A 20,997-nucleotide genomic window follows, 5' to 3' on the forward strand; every position below is an offset into this window, starting at 1 on the left:
ATTAAATTTTAAAAAGGTCGTATTTTAAAGCAGTATTATCATCGTCATAATCATTTAATCATCCTCAGTCGCTATTATCAAATGAATAAGAAGAAATGTGAAGGAGAGGTCATGAGAACAAATCCAAACTTCATTTTCAACGATGTCATATTCTTGTTCACTTATATTTTTATGATTATTGCTAATTACGAAATATTTTGAGATATAATCACAACGCGCTCGCTGATTGGCTGACTCAGTACCGCGTGTTTATATTAGAGAGAGCTGATTATTAGAGAACATGAAGAGCAAGAGACATGCTCACGCAAATATTTTATTAAAGCAAAAAGGCTGCTTATTTGTGCCTCTGTATTGTGATAAACACTCTGGGAGCCGTAAAGCATTCGAAACTTTTGGCTACGCCTCGTCAGTCCTCAACTTGGTTCTCTTGTGTTGATAGCATCCAGCGTGTTTATATGTAACAGTATAGAGACATGCGTGGGCGTTATATATATTTCAGGTTAATTCAGTACATGTGTTGATCATGATATCCTGTTAAATGGCCTTAAATCTAAATTTGGAATCTGTGATAAAGCCCTCAAGTGCTTCCAATCATATTTATCGCTCAAAGCATGTCTCGCTAGATGGCAATTTCATCTGATAAACTTGAGCTGAGTTGTGGCGTTCCTCAAGGTTCTGTTCTGGGTCCAACACTATATCTCCTGTATACCTCTCTTGTTGATAAAATCTTACTTCTCATAACTTACTGTCTGTATGCTGATGATACTCATCTTTATATACCATTTACTATGCCTGTAATGATGATCTAGTTATGAATCGTACCGTCACTACGATAGAGAACTGCCTGACTGACATAGATAACCGGATGAAGATATAAATAGGCTAGATGAAACTGCACAACACAAAGATAAAACTGAACTTCTATTCCCTTACCCTAAACACAGTCCACAAAAATGAATTTCTCCCAACCTTGCGTCTTGGAACCGATCCTTTGGAACTTGAACCCGACAAAACTTTTTCGGGTTATTCAACTTCTTACCCCATGTAGAATCAATACTGTGAATATTGTCAGAAGGGTGATAGGCACTAGTCATATTCTAGTAGTCAATTGTAAATTGTCTTTAAGTAGAGACTGATTTACAATTGCTGTTAAAAATTTTTTAATGAAGTTTTCATTATTAGTATTATCGAACAAATACCACAGAAGAGTCATTAGTGTACGAATGCATATTTTTTTTACTTTTAGATATCTTGTCCCGAGTATTTGTGCGCGCTATTTCGCGCGTGAAATTCTGCTGGACATTATGCTAGAGGGCGGTTACAAGCACTACTTATGAGATATTGACAAGGTCACTATAGTATGTATTGGGGTTTTTGGTGCATTGACCGTTCTATTTATTTAGCTCCCTGTCTACTAGAGAGAAAACTGATAAAGCAAACTGGAACATGTAACGTATAATTCGCGCACGCGCACTAGCGTTTTTCTCTGAGCCTTGTGCAAATACCAGCTTAGATGCCTTCTTTGGCAGCTTTAGCACTGATCGCTATAAAGGATGGATTTAACAAGTAACACATAAATTTCCTCTGTCCTCTTTTTGATCTTGATTTGATCCTTCCCCTTTGAAGCCATCAATGTATTGAAAAACAAATCTAATATAACTGTTTAGCTGTTGAACAGATTGCTTTTCGTCTTACGGGGTTCAGTTCGTGCAAACATAGGTAAACGTTTCGAAATTTTCAAAAGTAAAATCTATAGCTAAGGTCTCGCTTTGAAAAACAGTACGTCATCTATGTGTTTGTCCTCTTATTGAACATGGCTGTCAGCCAATCTAAAAATGTTGTTTACCGCGAGATGTTGTAAAAACTACAATGGACACTACTCATGACATACTATTAAGGCGGAAGTCTTCTGAATTTATGATATATGCAGGCCTTTTTGATGTAAATGTTTTTAAATGAAACCAACCAACCAGCCAACCAACCGTCAATCCCTTGTAGTGCTCACACACTTGATGAGGTTTGCCATTCTTTCTGAATTATAAAATTAAGACCGGACTCTTTAAATTCTCAAGATCTAAACTCAATACCTGTCAGTAATTATCGCATTTATAGTTCTAATGGAGAATATGGACCTATATGAATAAAGGTTTTCGGAGCCAAAGGCAATACTGAACGAATAGGCGGTAGGCGATAGAAGATATGAAAAACTTGTGTTTCTTATTCTTATTATTGTCGTCAAGAACACGGAAGTAGTAAGTTCGTGTTGGAGTATTCAGTGTTATCACTCAAATTTCCCCTGTCGTTTTGATTTGCCAAGATAACTCCAAATAACTGCCTACAAATACTATAATCTGCTTCTGTGCAGTAACGTTGCATTTTACCCCCAAGATGGCTCAATTTCCTGGGCTGTCAGAGAATGATATGGCATATAGACAGCAAAAACCGCCAAAACACTAATAAAAAAGCCAAAATTAATTTCAATGATAAAACAATCATTGTCCTCGATCGGTTATCACAAAAATTGAGTGATTCGTTAGCGTCTCTCTCTCAAGCAATTACTTCAGTGTCTTTGCCTTCGGCATCTGCAACTCAAATAATTGCATACTCGCCACTAGCTAACATTATAATCCCGATATTTTGCTCAACCCAGCTCAACCCATCCAATAATTAACAATTATTCGCCGAAGCTCGAAGACTCGCGTCTCGGTAAATATTCCCCGATATTCACTGAGACTGAGGCAAATAATTGTTTTAATATAAATACACAGGTGATTCTTTCAAAAAAAGAAAAAGATAAAAGACGTATTTTTTCCGGTAACAGCAACAAAGCGGCTGACCGCCATTTTGGATTATTGCTGGAGCTGATTATCGTGTGATAGTGATAGTTTCTCGACCAGTCAGCACGCGAGATTTTCAATAATCACCTGTGTATTTTTACTAATTGCTTATTATCACGCTCATTCGAATTTTTTTTTTTACAATAGCGTACAAATTTCTCGCGCCTGATTGGTTATTTTTTAATCATCACTAAGAGGACAGACAGAAAGGAAGACGTCAACGAGAGTGCGCTCTTTACTTTGACCGTTTTGATCACTAAAAACGAGATGCTTTTATCGTTTTTGTTATATGCAATATATATGAAACGCTTGGTTTCTCTGTACTGTGATATAAACACTTTGGGAGCTGTAGAGCACTCGAAAACCAAGAGAAACACTCGTCTACGCCTCGTGTTCCTCTAGTGCTCTATATAGCTCCCAGCGTGTTTCAATAAAAAGAAAAGGCAAATCTGAATTAATCCTTGGTTTCGTTCCTCCTTTCTTGAGGAGGCCGGCTCATAACAGCCGTTTCTTAACTCGATGCTGATTGGTTCAAATAGCCGCGCAGTACGTAACATTTTAGACAGCCGTTTTTATGTGAGAAGTATTCTAAACCTAAGATGTTCTGAGTATCGAATAGATTGATTCAATCACGAAGCAGCTTTAATATTTACTACTTCAGAAATGTTGGCGTATGCGCGGTAAAACGGGGGATGAAGGAAACCGAGGAGCTCTGGGTACGAGACCTTTTTTTTTTTTTTTGGATGTCGGTTGGTCGACCAAGATTAATCTGAGTATTGTATCAGGCCCAATATTATATCAGGCCCCAGGGGAGGGGGAGAGGGACTGGGGAGCCTGATGCTCAGGTTAACCAAAAATTTAATAGCCCAAATTTTCTCCACGGGGGTGACGTCACATGAAAATAACTTTTGCATTTATAATTGTTTGGATAATCTGGAAAAAAGTTCGCTTTCGTGTGCACAAAACTCGTACGTGAACTTGAAAGGCTATTACACAGGTAGCCCACAAATATACTTCCACGCACACATTTCCATCAACCTCCCAATAGAAAACATCCACCTGAAAGAAATAAAATATCCTTCGCGACTGATTGATATATCATCCTAGAGAGCTGCCTTTTGAAACAACAGGCAGTCTCAAAAGTATTGTTTTAAGTGATAAATAACCGCCTCAACCCACCCCCATGTCGCTGCTGCAATTTAGATCTTAAAAAAACATAAAGTTTTAATTCATAAAGTTATCACGTTAGCTGATATCTATCATATATTCTGTAATGATCAAACTTCAGTTATAGGCCGGATTCAATGTCAGATTATTTTCATCTATTAATTTCCGGATTCCATATATTTTTTTAGGTTCTTGTAACCTCATGATGAACGGTATTAAAACATTTAATATACGTGTCGTAACTCGTCGTAGCATGTTAACAAAGCAATGCATAAAAAAAACAGCTCGTTGTCTGTTCGTCGTCATGATCAACCACTTCTCGACTCAAACATCCTGACGTGACGTGTCTTTCTCAAAACACTGATAAAGACAATAAAATTGTAAGCCAATCAAAAATGGCCAACTTCGTACTCCACTTCCGTGACGCAGTGTTTGTTTATGTGGACCAATCAGAATCGAACACGAGTGGTAGCCGACGATTTCCGGTCGATACTGTTGGTTAATCGTCCTCTTTTTGTCGCTACCTTCGACAGAGAAGTCACTTTTGAAAACCCCTTAGCTCAAACCACAGCAAAATGAAGCCTTTAGTTGTTCTCTTTTTAACTTATTTAGCTCTCGCTCACAGCGAAGAGATTAAAGAAGAAGATGATGTTTTAGTGTTAACAGAAAAGAACTTTGACGAGGCTATAGCAGCTCACAAACACATTTTAGTTGAATTTTGTAAGTATATGAAGATTGTGAAAGCTTGTGTTTGTAGCAAGCTGTTCTTTTTATGTGACGTGTTATTGCTGTGTTTTAGATGCACCATGGTGTGGACACTGCAAAGCTTTAGCTCCAGAATACGCAAAGGCAGCTGGTCAACTCAAAAAAGAAGAATCCGCCATTAAGCTTGCTAAAGTCGATGCTACAGCTGAAAGTAAACTGGGTGAAAAATTCAAAGTTCAGGGATATCCTACTATTAAATTCTTCAAGGATGGCCAACCACTTGAATATGGAGGTATATATCTTATTCCTTTTAATTCTTGCGTTATTTAAAAGTATATATTTTTCTTTTGAGAAGACAAGTTTATATCCAAATGCAAGCCTCACACGTGCAGCTCGCAGCAAACCTTGCAAATTCTACTCATTAAACATTGATCACTGTCTTGAATGAAAAATACTCTAACTTAAAAGCATTTTTACTTTTATCTCACTTCAACTATTCCAGTATTGTTCAGCATTTAAAACTTCAAGCACCGATTACAATTTTTTTCTATACGTGTTAATTTTCACCCATTGCAAAAAAAAGTGTCTATGATTCCTTTCTTTACATAACCTTCCTATATAGCTTCATTCTATATCTTCTAAGTGGTTAAATACATCTAAAAATCTTGTATTTATACTGTATTCCAACAAAATCATATCCAGTATTTCCTATTGTATTTATTTTGAGTTACACTTAACCATTTGCTGTAAATGAGAATCAGTTTAGACTTCTTCCCTTAGTACACGTGTACATTTACTAATTGTTTGTCATGACTGGATGGTCTCTTTAACACTCGTAAAATCTCCTTATTCTTATTATAAAATATTATCAACAACCTCTCTGATAGTCTAAGATTTCTCTTTTTCCTGTGTTTTGACTTTCATAACCTGATTTTCTAAACAAATTTTGTACATGGTATTTAATATGTCCAGCATATGTTTTTAACTGTGCTATTCAACAGTGTTGCTCTTTTTTTTCCTTCTTGAATTGAATACTAAAATCATACGATTGTTTAACATGACCTGGACTATTTCAATTGGCTGATGCTTATATTTTAAAAGCCATCATTTACATAATTTGACTTTTGTTATGGTTCAGTGGTTATCTATTTGTTAGACTGTATTAAAGTCTATTATAAAACCACATTATTCTTTACATTTTCTTTAAATTTTCATAACTTTTCTTTGTTTTAACTGCAAAAGTTTTTTCCATACTTTGAGCATTCCTATTTTTTGGATATGCTCACTTTAAATATTAAAAAAAAAAAATTTAGTCCAAGTAAAAAAAAAATGTTTATTGTCCCCGCCTGCTTCATTTTTTTGAGCCGCCTTTTTTAAAATTATTTGTTGTTTTTTAAAAATCGAAACAAAAAAAAGTAACAGGCGCTACTTTTGTTTTGAACCCAGTCTCTCTCAATTTGGTATAAAGAGAAATTTGGAAAAAACATGACTTTTGTTTGTGTGTAAATACAAAAATAAACCCTCCTGCCTGTGTTCTTTTTTTTTAGAAATCCAGACAATAATTTTTTTACTTGGCCTTAGGTCATTCAAGTTTACCAAAGTTTATGACTCTATATGAACAGTTATTAAATGCCTGCATATGTGTGTCAAACTTAAGCCATCCATTATGAAATGTAAACACCTGCTTGAGGTTTTAGATTTTTCATTTTATCTGTTTCAACACAGCTGTTAGTTTATTCAGCTGGGCCCTCAAATTGTTGGTATCACATGATGAATTTTAAGAAAATGTTTGAATAAGAAAAAAGCATGTTTACAAAGTACTCCCTGCAAAATAAATGAAAGTAAGTATACTTTCTCTTGTAAAAGAAATACTTGTTGGAATTTGAGATCTCCGAGTTCCCCTCATTGAAAAAACCCAGAGATTATCATAAGTATTTGTTATATGATAAACAAGAATACTGCGATATATTTTTTAGAAAAATATTGTTTTCAATAATGCTTTAAAAATGTAGATCTTTTTCATTTGAAATGGAAATAGTAATTTTATAATTTCTAATATGTTCATAGGTGGCCGTACCCAAGACGAGATTGTTGCCTGGCTGAACAAGAAGACTGGTCCTCCAGCTAAAGCACTTACAACTGCTGAAGATGTTAAGACATTTATTGAAAAAGAAGTTGCAGTCATTGGTTTCTTCAAGGATCAAGAATCTGATGCTGCCAAAGCTTTCCTGGCTGCTGCCGATGGTATTGATGATATTGAGTTTGGTCTCGTAACTGATGCCGCCATTGCATCTGAGCATAAAGTTGATGGAGATAAAATTGTCCTCTTTAAGAAGGTATGTATAAAAATTGTAATCTATTGGTAATAAATATAACTGTTGCTGTTATCTTGTGAGGCTCAAGCCCTTTATGCTAATAGACCATGTTTGATATCTTGAAATCCATGCTTGATTGCAAGGCTTTGCATGGTGTAGCTGTATGCAACCTCGTGTATGGTAAAAACATGTGGATCACTAAATGCATTTATCAGTAGGGATAAGATAATACACAACATACAGCGTTCCTACCTTTTCTCAATAATAAGAACATTTTGGTAGAAATGGCAGTCAGTTCAATACTCAACAATGTTATAATAGAATCTACAGCACTATTCAATCCTTTTGAGGTTTAATACAATTTCAAAACATTTTATTCATAAAAGCCTTGGTATTGTACCAGAATGTAACCTTTGGTGACTTCCTGCTCACTTGTTTACTCATGGCCCCAATAGTTGCCAAGCAACATATTTTCTTAACAGTGAAAAGTGGTGGATAAAAATGATCAATTTTTGAATTCTGTGTTTAAAGCTAAAAGAACAATAGGGTTGAGTGAATGACGTCATTTAATCACAATTTAGATGCTACAATAATTATTATTGTATACTGTAGCATCTAAATTCTGACAAGATGACTTCATTCATTCACCCCATTGTTCTTTTAGCTTTAAACCCAAAATGTCTTGGAATAAGCAGCTACCAATTTTGACTGATTTTCATCCAAATGCCCCTTTAAGTAGATCTATACATGAGTACAGTAATGAACACAAACAACAGTCTTAATCTTAAGGAAATGAAGCAGTGGTTAGACTTCAATGTGTATTTGCGAAAGAAAATAATCTTATACAAATTATTTACTTTTGAGTTTAATTTTTCATGTAAGTAAAAATAATTATTAGTTTTTGTTCCCCTCCTTTCCACCCACTTAATTTCCTATAAAATTTTCGAATGATATTGATATTTTTTATTTCTATTTCAGTTTGATGAGGGACGTAATGACTATGATGGAGAATATGAATTTGAAAAGATCCAGAAGTTCGTTAAAGCCAACCAACTCCCTCTTGTAACAGAATTCAGTGATGAGGTTTGTAAAGTTTTGTTCTCCTTCTACCATTTTATTATCATTTAATATATGATCATGAAGTATTCAAGATATAAGGCATGCACTGATTGAGGCTGGCTACCGTGTTTATATCAGAGGACAGCTATACACACTAGCACAAACCGTGCAAAGTTGTCCAAAGTTGCACTTGAAAAGAGAGAGAAGCACTCAGCTATGAATTGCCCTATTTCACTATGACGTCACATCAAAACAATCTATTGCTTAAACGCAAAGGATCATGGTCGTCGGAGGGGGTCAAATCAATGCAACTTCACCGAAATTGTTCTAAAACCCGTATCAATCCATGAAGAGAAGTAGAATAGCCAGTAAACGCTCAGAATATTTTTAGTACATATTAACACATATTATATCTGAAAACCAGGCCATTTTAGATTAAACTGTTTCACTAGGAGCAAATTTTGTTGAATTTTTGTATTGGATTTGGCGATTCTATCCCCCACATAAACAAGCAGTGATGTCATAGTGAAATAGGGCAATTGTGTCACTAAGCTTGCTTCTCACATGCTCTACAGTTAGGGTGTAACGGTGCATCGGAATATCGATATATTGTAATATTAAAGCCAAGATAGCGATGCATTGATGGAAACATTGTATTATCGATAACTATTGCGATAGTTGACTTTGAATATCGATTGTATCAATTGTCTCACTCTGAAATGATAACAAACATAAAAAATTTGTTAGTAGATAAGGTGCAAGAGCCTGGTAACAAGGATTTCCCTTAGAGGGGGAAGCATAAAATTCAGTCCAACCTCATCCCCAGGGCCCTCTACTCGCTCTTGAAGAAAAACATAGCGACAAACAAAGGCATTTCTATTTTCTATAATAGACATTACATTAACTGCAAGTTTCCACTATCGCAATACTATTGCAATATCTAGTCTACTATCGCAATACTATCTCAATTGTTGGAACAAATATTGCAATACTATTGCAATAGGGAAAAAGTGCTCAATACTACTCTACAGCTCCCAGCATGTCTACTGTATATCTGTACAGAGACATCTGGCGTATTTTGTATTCCATAAATATTGGTATATTCAGTGAGTAACTAATTAAATAAATTGTTTTCCATCTAGACTGCTCCAAAGATCTTTGGTGGTGAAGTTAAACATCATATTCTTCTTTTTGCCAACAAAAAATCTGATGATTTCAAAACCAACCACGATGCCTTCAGTGGTGCAGCTAAAGGTTTCAAGGGAAAAGTACTTTTCGTTTTCGTCAACGGTGAGGTCGAGGACAATCTTCGTATCATGGAGTTCTTCGGAATTACAGCTAAAGAGCTTCCAACAGTTCGTCTTATTAACCTTGCTGATGATGATATGACCAAGTTTAAGCCAGAGTCTCCAGAGATTACCACCGAAGTTACTTCTAAATTTGTCCAAGACTTTTTGGATAAAAAACTCAAGGTAAGAATGTTTTGAATTCACAATTAAATATCACATATCGGTATGAGCACTTGCCTTTCACCAATCAACATAGGTTTGATTCTCTGACTCAGTGCCTAAGTGAGTAGAGTTGAAGTCGGTTCTGTCCTATGCTTCGATGATTTCTCTTGGGATGTCCTCCCTCTGCATAAACCACCTTCTAAATTTCAATTTAATCATGAAACGAAGACCACAGGTTTGTTAGCCACTGGTTATTGAGTCGTCTTACCCTATAAGAACAAGGACATGACGATACACAGTGTAGTAAAGTGCATCAGTGCAAGAAGTGTATCAATAGACCGTTTGCGACAAGCAGTCAGGTGCTAATACTGTATATCACTCTGCCATCAAATCAATTCAGCCAAAGGTCTCTGAGGGAAGCTTCTGCTGGATGGCAAAATTCTTCTTATCTTGAAATCAAAAGTATCTCATAAGGGAAAAAAAAGTATTTTGAAAAAGCTTTCGAATATGATATAAGTAATCAAGCAAAAGTTATTTAAAATAAAGGAAGCCATCCAGTAAATCATGTGATTATTTCCTTCAACTGGCCTATTATTGAAGTACTTTTGATTAGTATAGTTCACCAAATAGCGGATAACATAAACATTACCTATGGTTAATATTGCTGGGATGATGGTGACTAATCTAAGATTTTTGGTTTGACAGCCTCACCTCCTCACTCAAGAAGTACCTGAGGACTGGGATGCCAAACCAGTCAAGGTCCTCGTGGGTAAGAACTTTGATGAGGTTGCAAGAGACAAGACCAAGGATGTTTTAGTTGAATTCTGTAAGTAACATACTGTGCCTTAAGCTAGCCAATGTAACCATGAACGTTTTTATTGGAGGGAGGGGAAGATACCTTGATATAAAATTTAAATACTAAATATAACAAACATGCCGAGTGGATCTGCATACTACTTTGACAATGTGATGGCAAAATTTATCAACAAGAGGACAGACAAATAAAAATCTGATGTGTATTTGTTTTTTACAATAAAAAAAACAATAATAATTTCTCACTTTTAGCAATCAAAACAACCAACGGAAAGAGGGCAAGCTCGTTGACGTCATCTTTATCTGTCTGTCCTCTTATTTATGATAAAAAATAACCAATCAGCGTGCGCGAAATTTGTAAAAATACTAATTAGATATTATATATCATATATAAGAAGAGGAATTAATCAATATTTAAGACTAGCTCTTAAAACTTGACGCTTAAAGGAAGATAGTGTGGGGGCTTCTTTTATGTCATTGCTCAGGTGGTTCCATATGTTTGAGAAAAATTTAAAAATAGACCAGTGCCCCTACTTTCTGTTCTCAGAAGACTAATGGATATTGTTCTTAGACCTAATGCAGTATTAAAGTGAGTCAGTGACTGCAAAAACATACGGCAATCCAGTCTTTGTTATCTATTATATATCGGCTCAACTGTACTTGCTGACTGTAATTTTTAATGAGAAAAATGAAATCTACAGTACCCCTCTCCAGCAACATAGGTCAGACTTTCCATAAGAATGGTTGGTTTGCTGTAAAATTCTCATATGTAATCAGGGATAAGCAAAGACATTAAGTTTGTTAGAACTGACTATGGGATGTTTCAATATGATTACGGGCTGGCTCCGTAATTTCCAGTTACTGTATTCTATCTTTACCCATAAATTTGGTAATAATAGTTTCTGATTATGTTTAAAGTAATAATCTAAAATATATTCTGTGACTTTCGGTACTATTTTGCGATGGGTAGCATTCAATATACAAATTCTTATTTTTTTAGATGCCCCATGGTGTGGTCATTGTAAGCAGCTTGCTCCAATCTGGGACAAACTAGGTGAAACCTTCAAGGACAGCAAAGATATTGTCATTGCCAAAATGGATTCTACTGCTAATGAAGTAGAAGGAGTCAAGATCCAGAGTTTCCCAACAATTAAGTTTTTCCCTAAAGAAGGAGATGTAAGTGATTAAGATTATTTAGAAAATAATTTAGGAAGCATTTATTTTTGTACTGGGGAAAGAGGGCTGGTGGGATCTGTGGGGTGATCAATAAATATTCTGGGGGGGGGGGGGGGGGGGGTAGGGGAGGGATAAAGAAAAATTCAAGTTGCACAGCACTTTTACCATAAAAAGTATGGAAAAAATAGTGGAGGGGCCATTTTTTATGCAATAATGGAGAGTGGGGGTTCAGTCCTGCATGGGTTATCTACGAAATCCCATCTCCCTCCTTCATAAAAAACATCGATCCTCTAGAAAAACATGCACTCTGATTGGCTGGAAACTAACACCTTGTAGTCATATGCTTTACAGCAACCAAAAACTATCCTACTAACAACCTACAAACCTCCAACCAAAAACCAATATTAACATCCTACTTACAATCTAGCAACACCCTACTGACAACCCACCAACACCCTACTGACAACCCACCAATACCCTACTGACAACCCACCAACACCCTACTGACAACCCACCAACACCCTACTGACAACCCACCAACACCCTACTGACAACCCACCAACACCCTACTGACAACCCACCAACACCCTACTGACAACCCACCAACACCCTACTGACAACCCACCAACACCCTACTGACAACCCACCAACACCCTACTTACAACCCACCAACACCCTACTGACAACCCACCAACACCCTACTGACAATCTACTGTACCAATACCCCACTGACAACCTACTGTACCAATACCCTACTGACAACCCACCAACACCTTACTGACCACCTACCAACACCCTACTGACCACCAACCAACACCCTACTGACCACCAGCCAACACCCTACTGACAATCTACTGTACCAATACCCCACTGACAACCTACTGTACCAATACCCCACTGACAACCAAACAACACCTTACTGACCACCTACCAACACCCTACTGACCACCAACCAACACCCTACTGACCACCAACCAACACCCTACTGACCACCAGCCAACACCCTACTGACCACCAACCAACATCCCTACTGACCACCAACCAACACCCTACTGACCACCAACCAACACCCTACTGACCACCTACCAACACCTTACTGACCACCTACCAACACCCTACTAAAACCATGGTTAAGACAACCAGCACCCTACTTATTTATTTACTTATAGTTTAATATAGGTTATTTTTGCATGGTAATATTTTAAAGTGTATCTTGTTTGAATTCTACTGTAATAAGCTCTTTTATTGAATACAGGTTGTTGATTATAATGGAGGAAGAACCCATGATGACTTTGTTAAGTTCCTTAAGTCTGGCGGCAAAGAAGGAAATGAGCCTACAGCTGAAGGAGAGGAGCCTACTCCTGATGGTGAAGACGAGTCCGTTCCACCAGAGGAGGGAGAGGGAGAAGTTGGTGAAGAAGGAGAAGAAGGTGCTGAAGAGGCTGTCAAGAAGGACGAATTGTAATTTTCATCGCAAAACCCTTTTCCCATTCCCATTAGAACTATTTTATTTAATGATCACCCTGGTATACAAAACCTTCCCTTATATCTACAAAGAAATCAAATCTAATCCACGAAGTTAACGTTCTTAGAAAAAGCAAATCTCGCACTGGGCCATTTACTTTTTAATAGCAAAACAAAAAAAGCTTATTTAAATGTGGACAACTTCTTTCTTGAGTAATATACCTTCCGCTGTTGAAATAGTACAGTAGTACTTCTAGAAGCCTCACCATTCCATTGACATCATCTCAAGGAAAGTGGATACTGATGTGCAAACCGCTTTGTAGCCTAATTTAAATTATAGGTTTTAAAGTATTGTAAAGAGAATTTTCTTTCAATGAGTTCAAGTCGGCGCATTAGAATTCATGTTCCTGTTTTTTGTATCCAAGTCGAGGTGGTAAGAGTGTTGTAGGCTGTGAATGTCCATGTTTAAAATGTCAGTCTTTGAGCCAAAAACAACAAAATGGCGCAAGAGACAACTATAAATATATAAAGACTTGATGTACTGTGGTTTGAGATAATAAACACCTTTCACATAGGACTCTTGGTTCTTGTATTTTCTTTTGTATAATATCTGAGTAACTGCGGGTGCTCTGATCCGACACTTGGAAAGCCAGGTTTATACGCCACAGGTGACACCACAGGGAGCCCAATTTAGATTCAAGTTAGCCAGTTAACGAGGCTCTCCGGGGAGGGCCGAGAGCCTTGTTCACAGGCTAGATTAAAGTGAATGGTGAAATAAAATCGGAAAAATTAAAAAAATTGTTTATTTTTTAAATTCGAGATCAAGATAATGTCCTCCGTAATGAGAAAGGGTAAAAAAAAAAAAAAAAAAAAAAAAAAATCAAAAAAAATCAAAAAACGCACTAGAACTATTTTTTTCGCGCGCGCCTGTGTTTTCCTATATAATTCCCCTATTCTCTCCTTTCACATCCCCAAAATACTTTGCGTTTTTGGGGGTAAACAGAGGGTAAAAACCCAATATTTTGCTGAAGGCTGATCAGACAATGTTGACAATACCTTGTTTGGTATCCAAAAATAAAATGAAGAAGTAAAAAACAGAAAAAGATAGAAGCTTGAAGACGTTTAAGGTAAATTTTAAACATTTTTTCGTAAGTCAATACATTTTCTGTAAGACCAAAACTCTTGATGATTCTTTTGTCTTTTAATTTATTCCTTTCTTGCTAAATTACTTTTCTAATATCGGATGACAACGTTTTTGCAAGTAGGTGTATATATTCAGAATAGATAAATCTCATCCGGTGGATAAAATTATTACTAGACTGAAGTGGTATTGATGTGAGGTGATGCACATGTTGGGTCCTGGTTACTATCTCCACCTGGTGTTCTGGTGCATCTAGTGTCGATGTTCATCCTAGACTGAAGTGGTATTGATGTGAGGTGATGCACATGTTGGGTGCTGGTTACTATCTCCACCTGGTGTTCTGGTGCATCAAGTGTTGATGTTCATCCTAGACTGAAGTGGTATTGATGTGAGGTGATGCACATGTTGGGTGCTGGTTACTATCTCCACCTGGTGTTCTGGTGCATCAAGTGTTGATGTTCATCCTAGACTGAAGTGGTATTGATGTGAGGTGGTGTACACGTTGGGTCCTGGTTACTATCTTCACCTGGTGTTCTGGTGCATCTAGTGTTGATGCTTATCCTAGACTGAAGTGGTATTGATGTGAGGTGGTGTTGGATCCTGGCTACTATCTCCACCTGGTGTTCTGGTGCATCTAGTATTGATATTCATCCTAGACTGAAGTGGTTTTGAGTCGAGGTGGTGTAATTGTTGAGACTTGGTTACTATCTCCTCTGTTCCGCTGATGGAGGTTTCCTCAAGCAAAGAGTTTTAAGTCCTTGTCTAAAGTCTCTCAAAAACACAAAGTAGATGCATGGATTTATTGCCGTTAGAAGAAGCAACAAATACTGAAGTACAAAAAGCATTTCCTGTAATATATTCTTTGAAGGCTTTTTGAAGGCCAATACCACCAAATAGAATATAGTCAAAGGACACCAACAGATTGTAAAAGTCACAAAATGGTTAATGACATCCTGAATATTCGTCTGTTTCTTCGCTGTCAGTGAACGGATCGATTCTTTTTCTATCAAATTCATAACATTCTTCAAGCTCTTATGTAGTGTATAGTATATGATGGAATATAAGATTATGATTGTGATCAGAGGAATGACAAAGCCCACCGTTAGTACTATAGAAATGACTATAAGTTGAGTCGTAACCCGGTCAAATGGGAGTGGCAAGGAATCAATGCACATAGTATAGCCCCTTTCACGTGTCAAACGATAGACGCCAAGGTATAGAAGATTGGGTGCCATAGCTACGATCCAAATGACAGCGATCAAAATCCATCTGGATTTAAGGCTTAAGGACTGCCTTCGAATTGGATAGACAACAGCGATGAATCTTTGGAAAGTAATGGCGATCGGACTGATGGATGATATTAAAGGTGATATGTTAGAGAGGAAAGGAACCAGTTTACAGAGTGCATCACCAAAGGGTCCCTTCACTAACCACTCGGCGGGGCGTAAGCTCTGCGTGGCGATCGCCCATGGAAGCGTTATCAAGGGACCGACCAAGTCAGATACAGCCATATTGACAATCAAGTAGTTCATATTTGTTCTTAAGTTTTGATTGCAATACACGACAGCAATGACGAGTACGTTAGCAAGTAGGGACCAAACGAGTAGAATAGAATACAAGGCTATTTTAGTATGAGCTGTCAGTAGTCCTGATGCCCATCGCAGTGTTGTATTGCCATGAGTTGAATTATTCTGGTCCATTGTACTGGAAACCTATTTCCTTGACGAATTATGAAAAATAAATGATAAAAAACGAGATCACAGGAAAAACTCTTCTGTAGAGTGAAGGATATATCACTATCAAAGACTTGTTATATCGAGAAGCTCGTTGAAAAATGAGAGCGGAAAAACACCGTAGTGGGTTTTGAAAAAGGGAAAGACTATTTAGACTCAATAATCATTTCAGTTTAAAAATCGATAGTTTACCTTTTTTCTTTTAGTAGATTAGAGCTCGTTCACAACTTGTACAATATATGATCAACGCAGTTAAGGTTTCAGAAAGGGATTTCTAGCTGCTCTCCCACAACTGATGATCTTGATGACCAATAGTGCTATGATATCATTAGTGCAGTAGCTTTGTGCTGGTACACAACTTGTACAATAATCAACGTTAAGGTTTCAGAAGGTAATTTCTAGCTGCTCTCCAACACCTGCTGGTCTCGATGACCAATAGTGCTATGATACTGGCATTAGTGAAGTAGGTTTGTGCTGTTACACAACTTGTACAATAATCAACGTTAAGGAGTCAGAAGGTAATTTCTAGCTGCTCTCCCACACCTGCTGGTCTCGATGACCAATAGTGCTATGATACTGCCATTAGTGAAGTAGGTTTGTGCTGTTACACAACTTGTACAATAATCAACGTTAAGGTTTCAGAAGGTAATTTCTAGCTGCTCTCCCACACCTGCTGGTCTCGATGACCAATAGTGCTATGATACTGCCATTAGTGAAGTAGGTTTGTGCTGTTACACAACTTGTACAATAATCAACGTTAAGGTTTCAGAAGGTAATTTCTAGCTGCTCTCCCACACCTGCTGGTCTCGATGACCAATAGTAAAGGCGATATCATCATCGGTCCATCACTGATTACATTTCAATTGCTGTAATTAACGAATTCTTTATAGTTTTTTTCCGACATATGTCATTAAAGCTATTAAAGTTATTGTATAGCATTAAAGTTATTATTATATAGATATCGATGAAATACCAGGTTTTCTCTAGTGTCGAAAACTTGATATCTTTCACCAGTGGAAGATACCATATCTTTCACACGTGAAGATATCGCTGTTGAATCGGCTTGCTATTTTAATAAAGAATTTTTGAGCTTTTGTTTTATTTAAGTTTCATCGATATCTATATAATAAACAGAACATTACATGGCCGCTTGGAGATACGAATTTTATCTTCGAGTGTTCAATTTAGATATCTCACTCGTTCGCTCACTCGTGACTGAGATATCAATTGAACACTCGAAGATAAAATTCGTATCTCCGCGCGCCTATGTAATCAGTATCCTCTATTTATTATTTTTTTAATTTAAAAATAAAAATAAAAATAAAGATTATATCAAAAGTTATTCCTTTCGGCTGTACCATTCATGCTATCATCAGGCTATTTTTGTGTTTGAAGGCCACTACGAGTTTATTTAGGAAAGTAATACCGCTAAACGAAGATGGTAAACTTATAGCATTCAATGTATACCGAGTTATGCATTCAGCTGCTTTTGACAGGATTGATTTACTTAACTGATCACAAGGTTCATTTGTTAAAATCTATATACACCTCCAGTTGAGCGGTGAATTTTGTTTTAGCCAATCACAGCGCGTTTAGCTCTTTTGCCGCCGGCCTTTATTCCCAGGCTATTGTGACCCAACTTTTGCGTATTTTTCTGTCTTCGTTTGATTAAAATATAATATACGTGCCTACGAGAAGCAGAAATATGGAAAGGACAAATATAATAAACGATTTCACGATGGATGGATGGATGGATGGATGGGTGGGTGGGTGGGTGGGTGGGTGGGTGGATGGATGGATGGATGGATGGGTGGGTGGGTGGGTGGATGGATGGCTGGTTGGATGGATGGATAAAGATTATATTATTATTATTATTATTATTATTATATTATTATTATTATTGTTATAAAATATATATATCATTATTATTAAATATATATATATATATATTATAATGGCATTGAGATTATGAACTTTAAATCCTATAGTTTTTCATTTTATTTTTGTTTATCATTATCTTAAAATATTAAGCATTGGAACTTTAGTAGCTTTGGAGCGAGAGTATTTCTATTTCTATTAAGACATGCATAGACTATTAAGGTTTATTATTATTATTATTGTTATTATTATTATTATTATTATCACTATTAATATTGTTATTATTATATTCTTCTTCTGTTCTTCTTGTTATTCTTGTTTTGTTCTTTTCTTGTTTTCTTGTTTTGTTGTTGTCTTGTTCTTGTTTTGGTTTGTTCTTTCTTGTTCTGTATTGTGTTTTGTTCTTGTTCTTGTTCTTGTTCTTGTTTTGTTTTTTGGTTTTGTTTTGTTCTTGTTCTTGTTCTTTGTTTTCTTGTTTTCTTTTTGTATTGTTTTCTTGTTATTTTGTTGTTCTTGTTTCTTGTTTTCTTGTTTTGTTATGTTTTTCTTGTGTCTTTGTTCTTCTTGTTGTTCTTGTTTTTGTTATTCTTGTTCTTTTGTTATCTTGTTTCTTGTTATGTCTTCTTGTTTTTGTTATTGTTATTTCTTGTTTTATTGTTCTTGTTATTGTTCTTCTTGTTCTTATTGTTCTTATTGTTCTTATTGTTCTTCTTGTTATTGTTCTTATTGTTATTGTTATTCTTGTTATTGTTATTGTTATTGTATTCTTGTTATTGTTGTTCTTATTGTTCTTCTTGTTCTTCTTATTGTTATTATTGTTCTTCTTGTTATTATTGTTATTATTATTGTTATTATTGTTTGTTCTTCTTGTTCTTTGTTCTTGTTTTCTTGTTTATGTTTTATTGTTTTTTTTCTTGTTGTTCTTCTGTTTTATTGTTTCTTGTTATGTTTTGTTCTTGTTTTTTTTCTTTGTTATTTTGTTCTTCTTTTCTTATGGTTTCTTGTTTTCTTGTTCTTTGTTTTCTTGTTATTTGTTATTGTTCTTGTTTTTGTTTATGTTCTTCTGTTCTTTTTTGTTCTTCTTTTCTTCTTGTTCTTCTGTTCTTCTTGTTTTGTTTGTTTTTTGTTCTTGTTATTCTTGTTCTTCTTGTTTCTTCTTCTGTTCTTGTTCTTGTTCTTCTTGTCTTCTTGTTCTTGTTCTTCTTGTTATGTTCTTGTTCTTCTTGTTCTTCTTGTTCTTCTTGTTCTTCTTGTTCTTCTTCTTCTTCTTCTTCTTCTTCTTCTTCTTCTTCTTCTTCTTCTTCTCATTTAAAATCATTTGTTCAAAATTAAAAATTAATTTGTTTCCCCACCCCTTCGCTGTAAGTCTGGGCGGGCAATGAAAATGAGTTCGATTTTTATTAAAAGCGTTATCAGACATTGGACAGCGTTATCAGTATATGATTCTTCTTGATAAACATACAAATATTAATTGCAATAGCTAAGAACAAATAAGAACGTTTATATATTCGTTTAAGCAAAAATAATCTTCTTTCTTATGAAAATAGAACAGGTTCAAGTGTTGAGTCTGTTTAAGAATCGTGGAAAAACTATTCATGGCAATTTTTCTGTGAATTATTTTTGCTGTCAAGAGACCATATCATGGTGTCCTGTTGCTGTTGGAGTATCGAAAGGCACACATGGAATAAATATATAAGCAAAGTTTAAATATGAAATATAAATATGAGTTCGCTCTATATTGTAGAAGGGAAAAATATTAGAGAGAAACATTCTTGAAATAGGAACTTATTTGCTAAACCTTTTAATAACGAATGTAAGTGAAACCTCCTTATTTTAATAACTTGTCAATAGACAATCTATGGTTGACCAATGGTAAGTTCGTAATTACTTGTTTATTAACCTGAGGGTCAAGGATATTTGTTTATTGACATGACCTTCCAGTTTGAATTATTTTTTGTAGTAAACAACAGCTGTAAATCGTCTGTACTTTTCCAGTAGAAACAGGTTTTGGTCATGTACAATTTTGTACATGCGTACTGGAAAAGAGCAGGGTTGTTTACTGTACAAACAATCACTTCCTAAGCCTTCTTCTGATCTGTTGTTTAAAATGATCTTATTTGTAACTTTAAGGTATTTTTATTATAATCTGTTGTTCTCTATTAGCTAAGCTAGCGAGCACATCGACAGATTTTCAGGGTCAGCTCATAGAACTGAGTGCTCGTACTTTTTCCTAAAGTCAACACCTGTCTCAAGCTCTTACGTCATACGTGGCCTAACTGGTTCAATCTAGTTTTACCTGATACAAACCGGTTATGTGACATAGTACTCTAGCTTAGTCCTTAAATTTGGTCCTTAGTCTCTAAAAATTTGGCATGCATATATGTACAGAAATATCTCGACAAGCTAGAGGCATTTTGTGAACAATCAGGCTTAACAGTTAATATAACAAAGACAAAAGTGATGGTTTTCAATAATACAGGGAAGACAATGAATAACTTCCAATTCTATTTGAACAAATCTAAACTAGAAAACGTTAAATCATATAAATATTTAGGATTAAATTTTACAACCTTTGGAAACTTTACGTTTGCAAAACAAGAATTAAAAAAAGCTGCATTAAAGGCACTATTTCAGATGAAAAAACAAATGGGTGAATTTTTCACATCCAATATCAAATTAACTATAAAACTGTTTGACTCGCTTGTTACACCAATACTTCTATACGCAAGTGAGATATGGGGTATCGAAACATTAAGCACCAAAGACCAAGAGCCCATGGAACTTGTTCATTTGAAATTTTGCAAAATGCTCCTCAAGGTGACAAAGAATGCTAGTAACCTTGCATGCAGAGCTGAGTTAGGAAGGTTTCCGCTAAAATGCAAAGCATGCAGTAGAAGCTTTAAATTCTGGCATAAAATTATAAAGTCGGAACTACACCCAAAAAAACTTTCAGCCGAAGTCTACCAAGATATTAAAAATGAAACTAAAAAAGCCTTTTGGAGCATAAAAATTAAAACTACTTTAGAACAACTCGGATTGGGGATAATTTGGATGAAACAAAAGGAACTTTCTCCAAGATGGTATGAATATGGAAAAATAATAACCCAAAGAATATATGACATTGAGAGGCAAATTTTATGGAGTAATCTCCACAATGATGAAAGAAAAGACGACAGACATAAAAATAAACTCAGAGTCTTTCGTCAGTTCAAAACGGATTATAACTTTGAAGAATATTTAAGTCAAGTCACCAATATT

General features: G+C 35.7%; 1 protein-coding gene across 1 annotated transcript; it reads left to right on the forward strand.

Annotated features, from left to right (window-relative positions):
- Nucleotides 1–4,506: 4,506 nt before the first annotated feature.
- On the forward strand, nucleotides 4,507–13,564 carry LOC116295368 (protein disulfide-isomerase 2). The gene is made up of 8 exons (XM_031703165.2): nucleotides 4,507–4,724; nucleotides 4,804–5,001; nucleotides 6,777–7,045; nucleotides 8,003–8,107; nucleotides 9,226–9,555; nucleotides 10,240–10,360; nucleotides 11,348–11,523; nucleotides 12,779–13,564. The coding sequence occupies exons 1-8, from the start codon at nucleotides 4,580–4,582 to the stop codon at nucleotides 12,986–12,988; spliced, it is 1,554 nt and encodes a 517-aa protein (XP_031559025.2). The 5' UTR covers nucleotides 4,507–4,579; the 3' UTR covers nucleotides 12,989–13,564.
- Nucleotides 13,565–20,997: the final 7,433 nt, after the last annotated feature.

The sequence above is a fragment of the Actinia tenebrosa genome, unplaced genomic scaffold, assembly GCF_029948245.1.
Source record: "Actinia tenebrosa isolate PJP-AT-01 unplaced genomic scaffold, QUT_ActTen_1.0 PGA_scaffold17__23_contigs__length_9995812, whole genome shotgun sequence".
Lineage (NCBI taxonomy): Eukaryota > Metazoa > Cnidaria > Anthozoa > Actiniaria > Actiniidae > Actinia > Actinia tenebrosa.

Excerpts from the sequence above, each read along its gene's own strand:
- LOC116295368 (XM_031703165.2), top strand. The coding sequence starts at position 4,580 with ATGAAGCCTTTAGTTGTTCTCTTTTTAACTTATTTAGCTCTCGCTCAC. Across the intron at positions 8,108-9,225 it reads TAACAGAATTCAGTGATGAG|ACTGCTCCAAAGATCTTTGG; the intron begins GTTTGTAAAGTT and ends TTTTCCATCTAG. Across the intron at positions 10,361-11,347 it reads GGATGTTTTAGTTGAATTCT|ATGCCCCATGGTGTGGTCAT; the intron begins GTAAGTAACATA and ends TTATTTTTTTAG.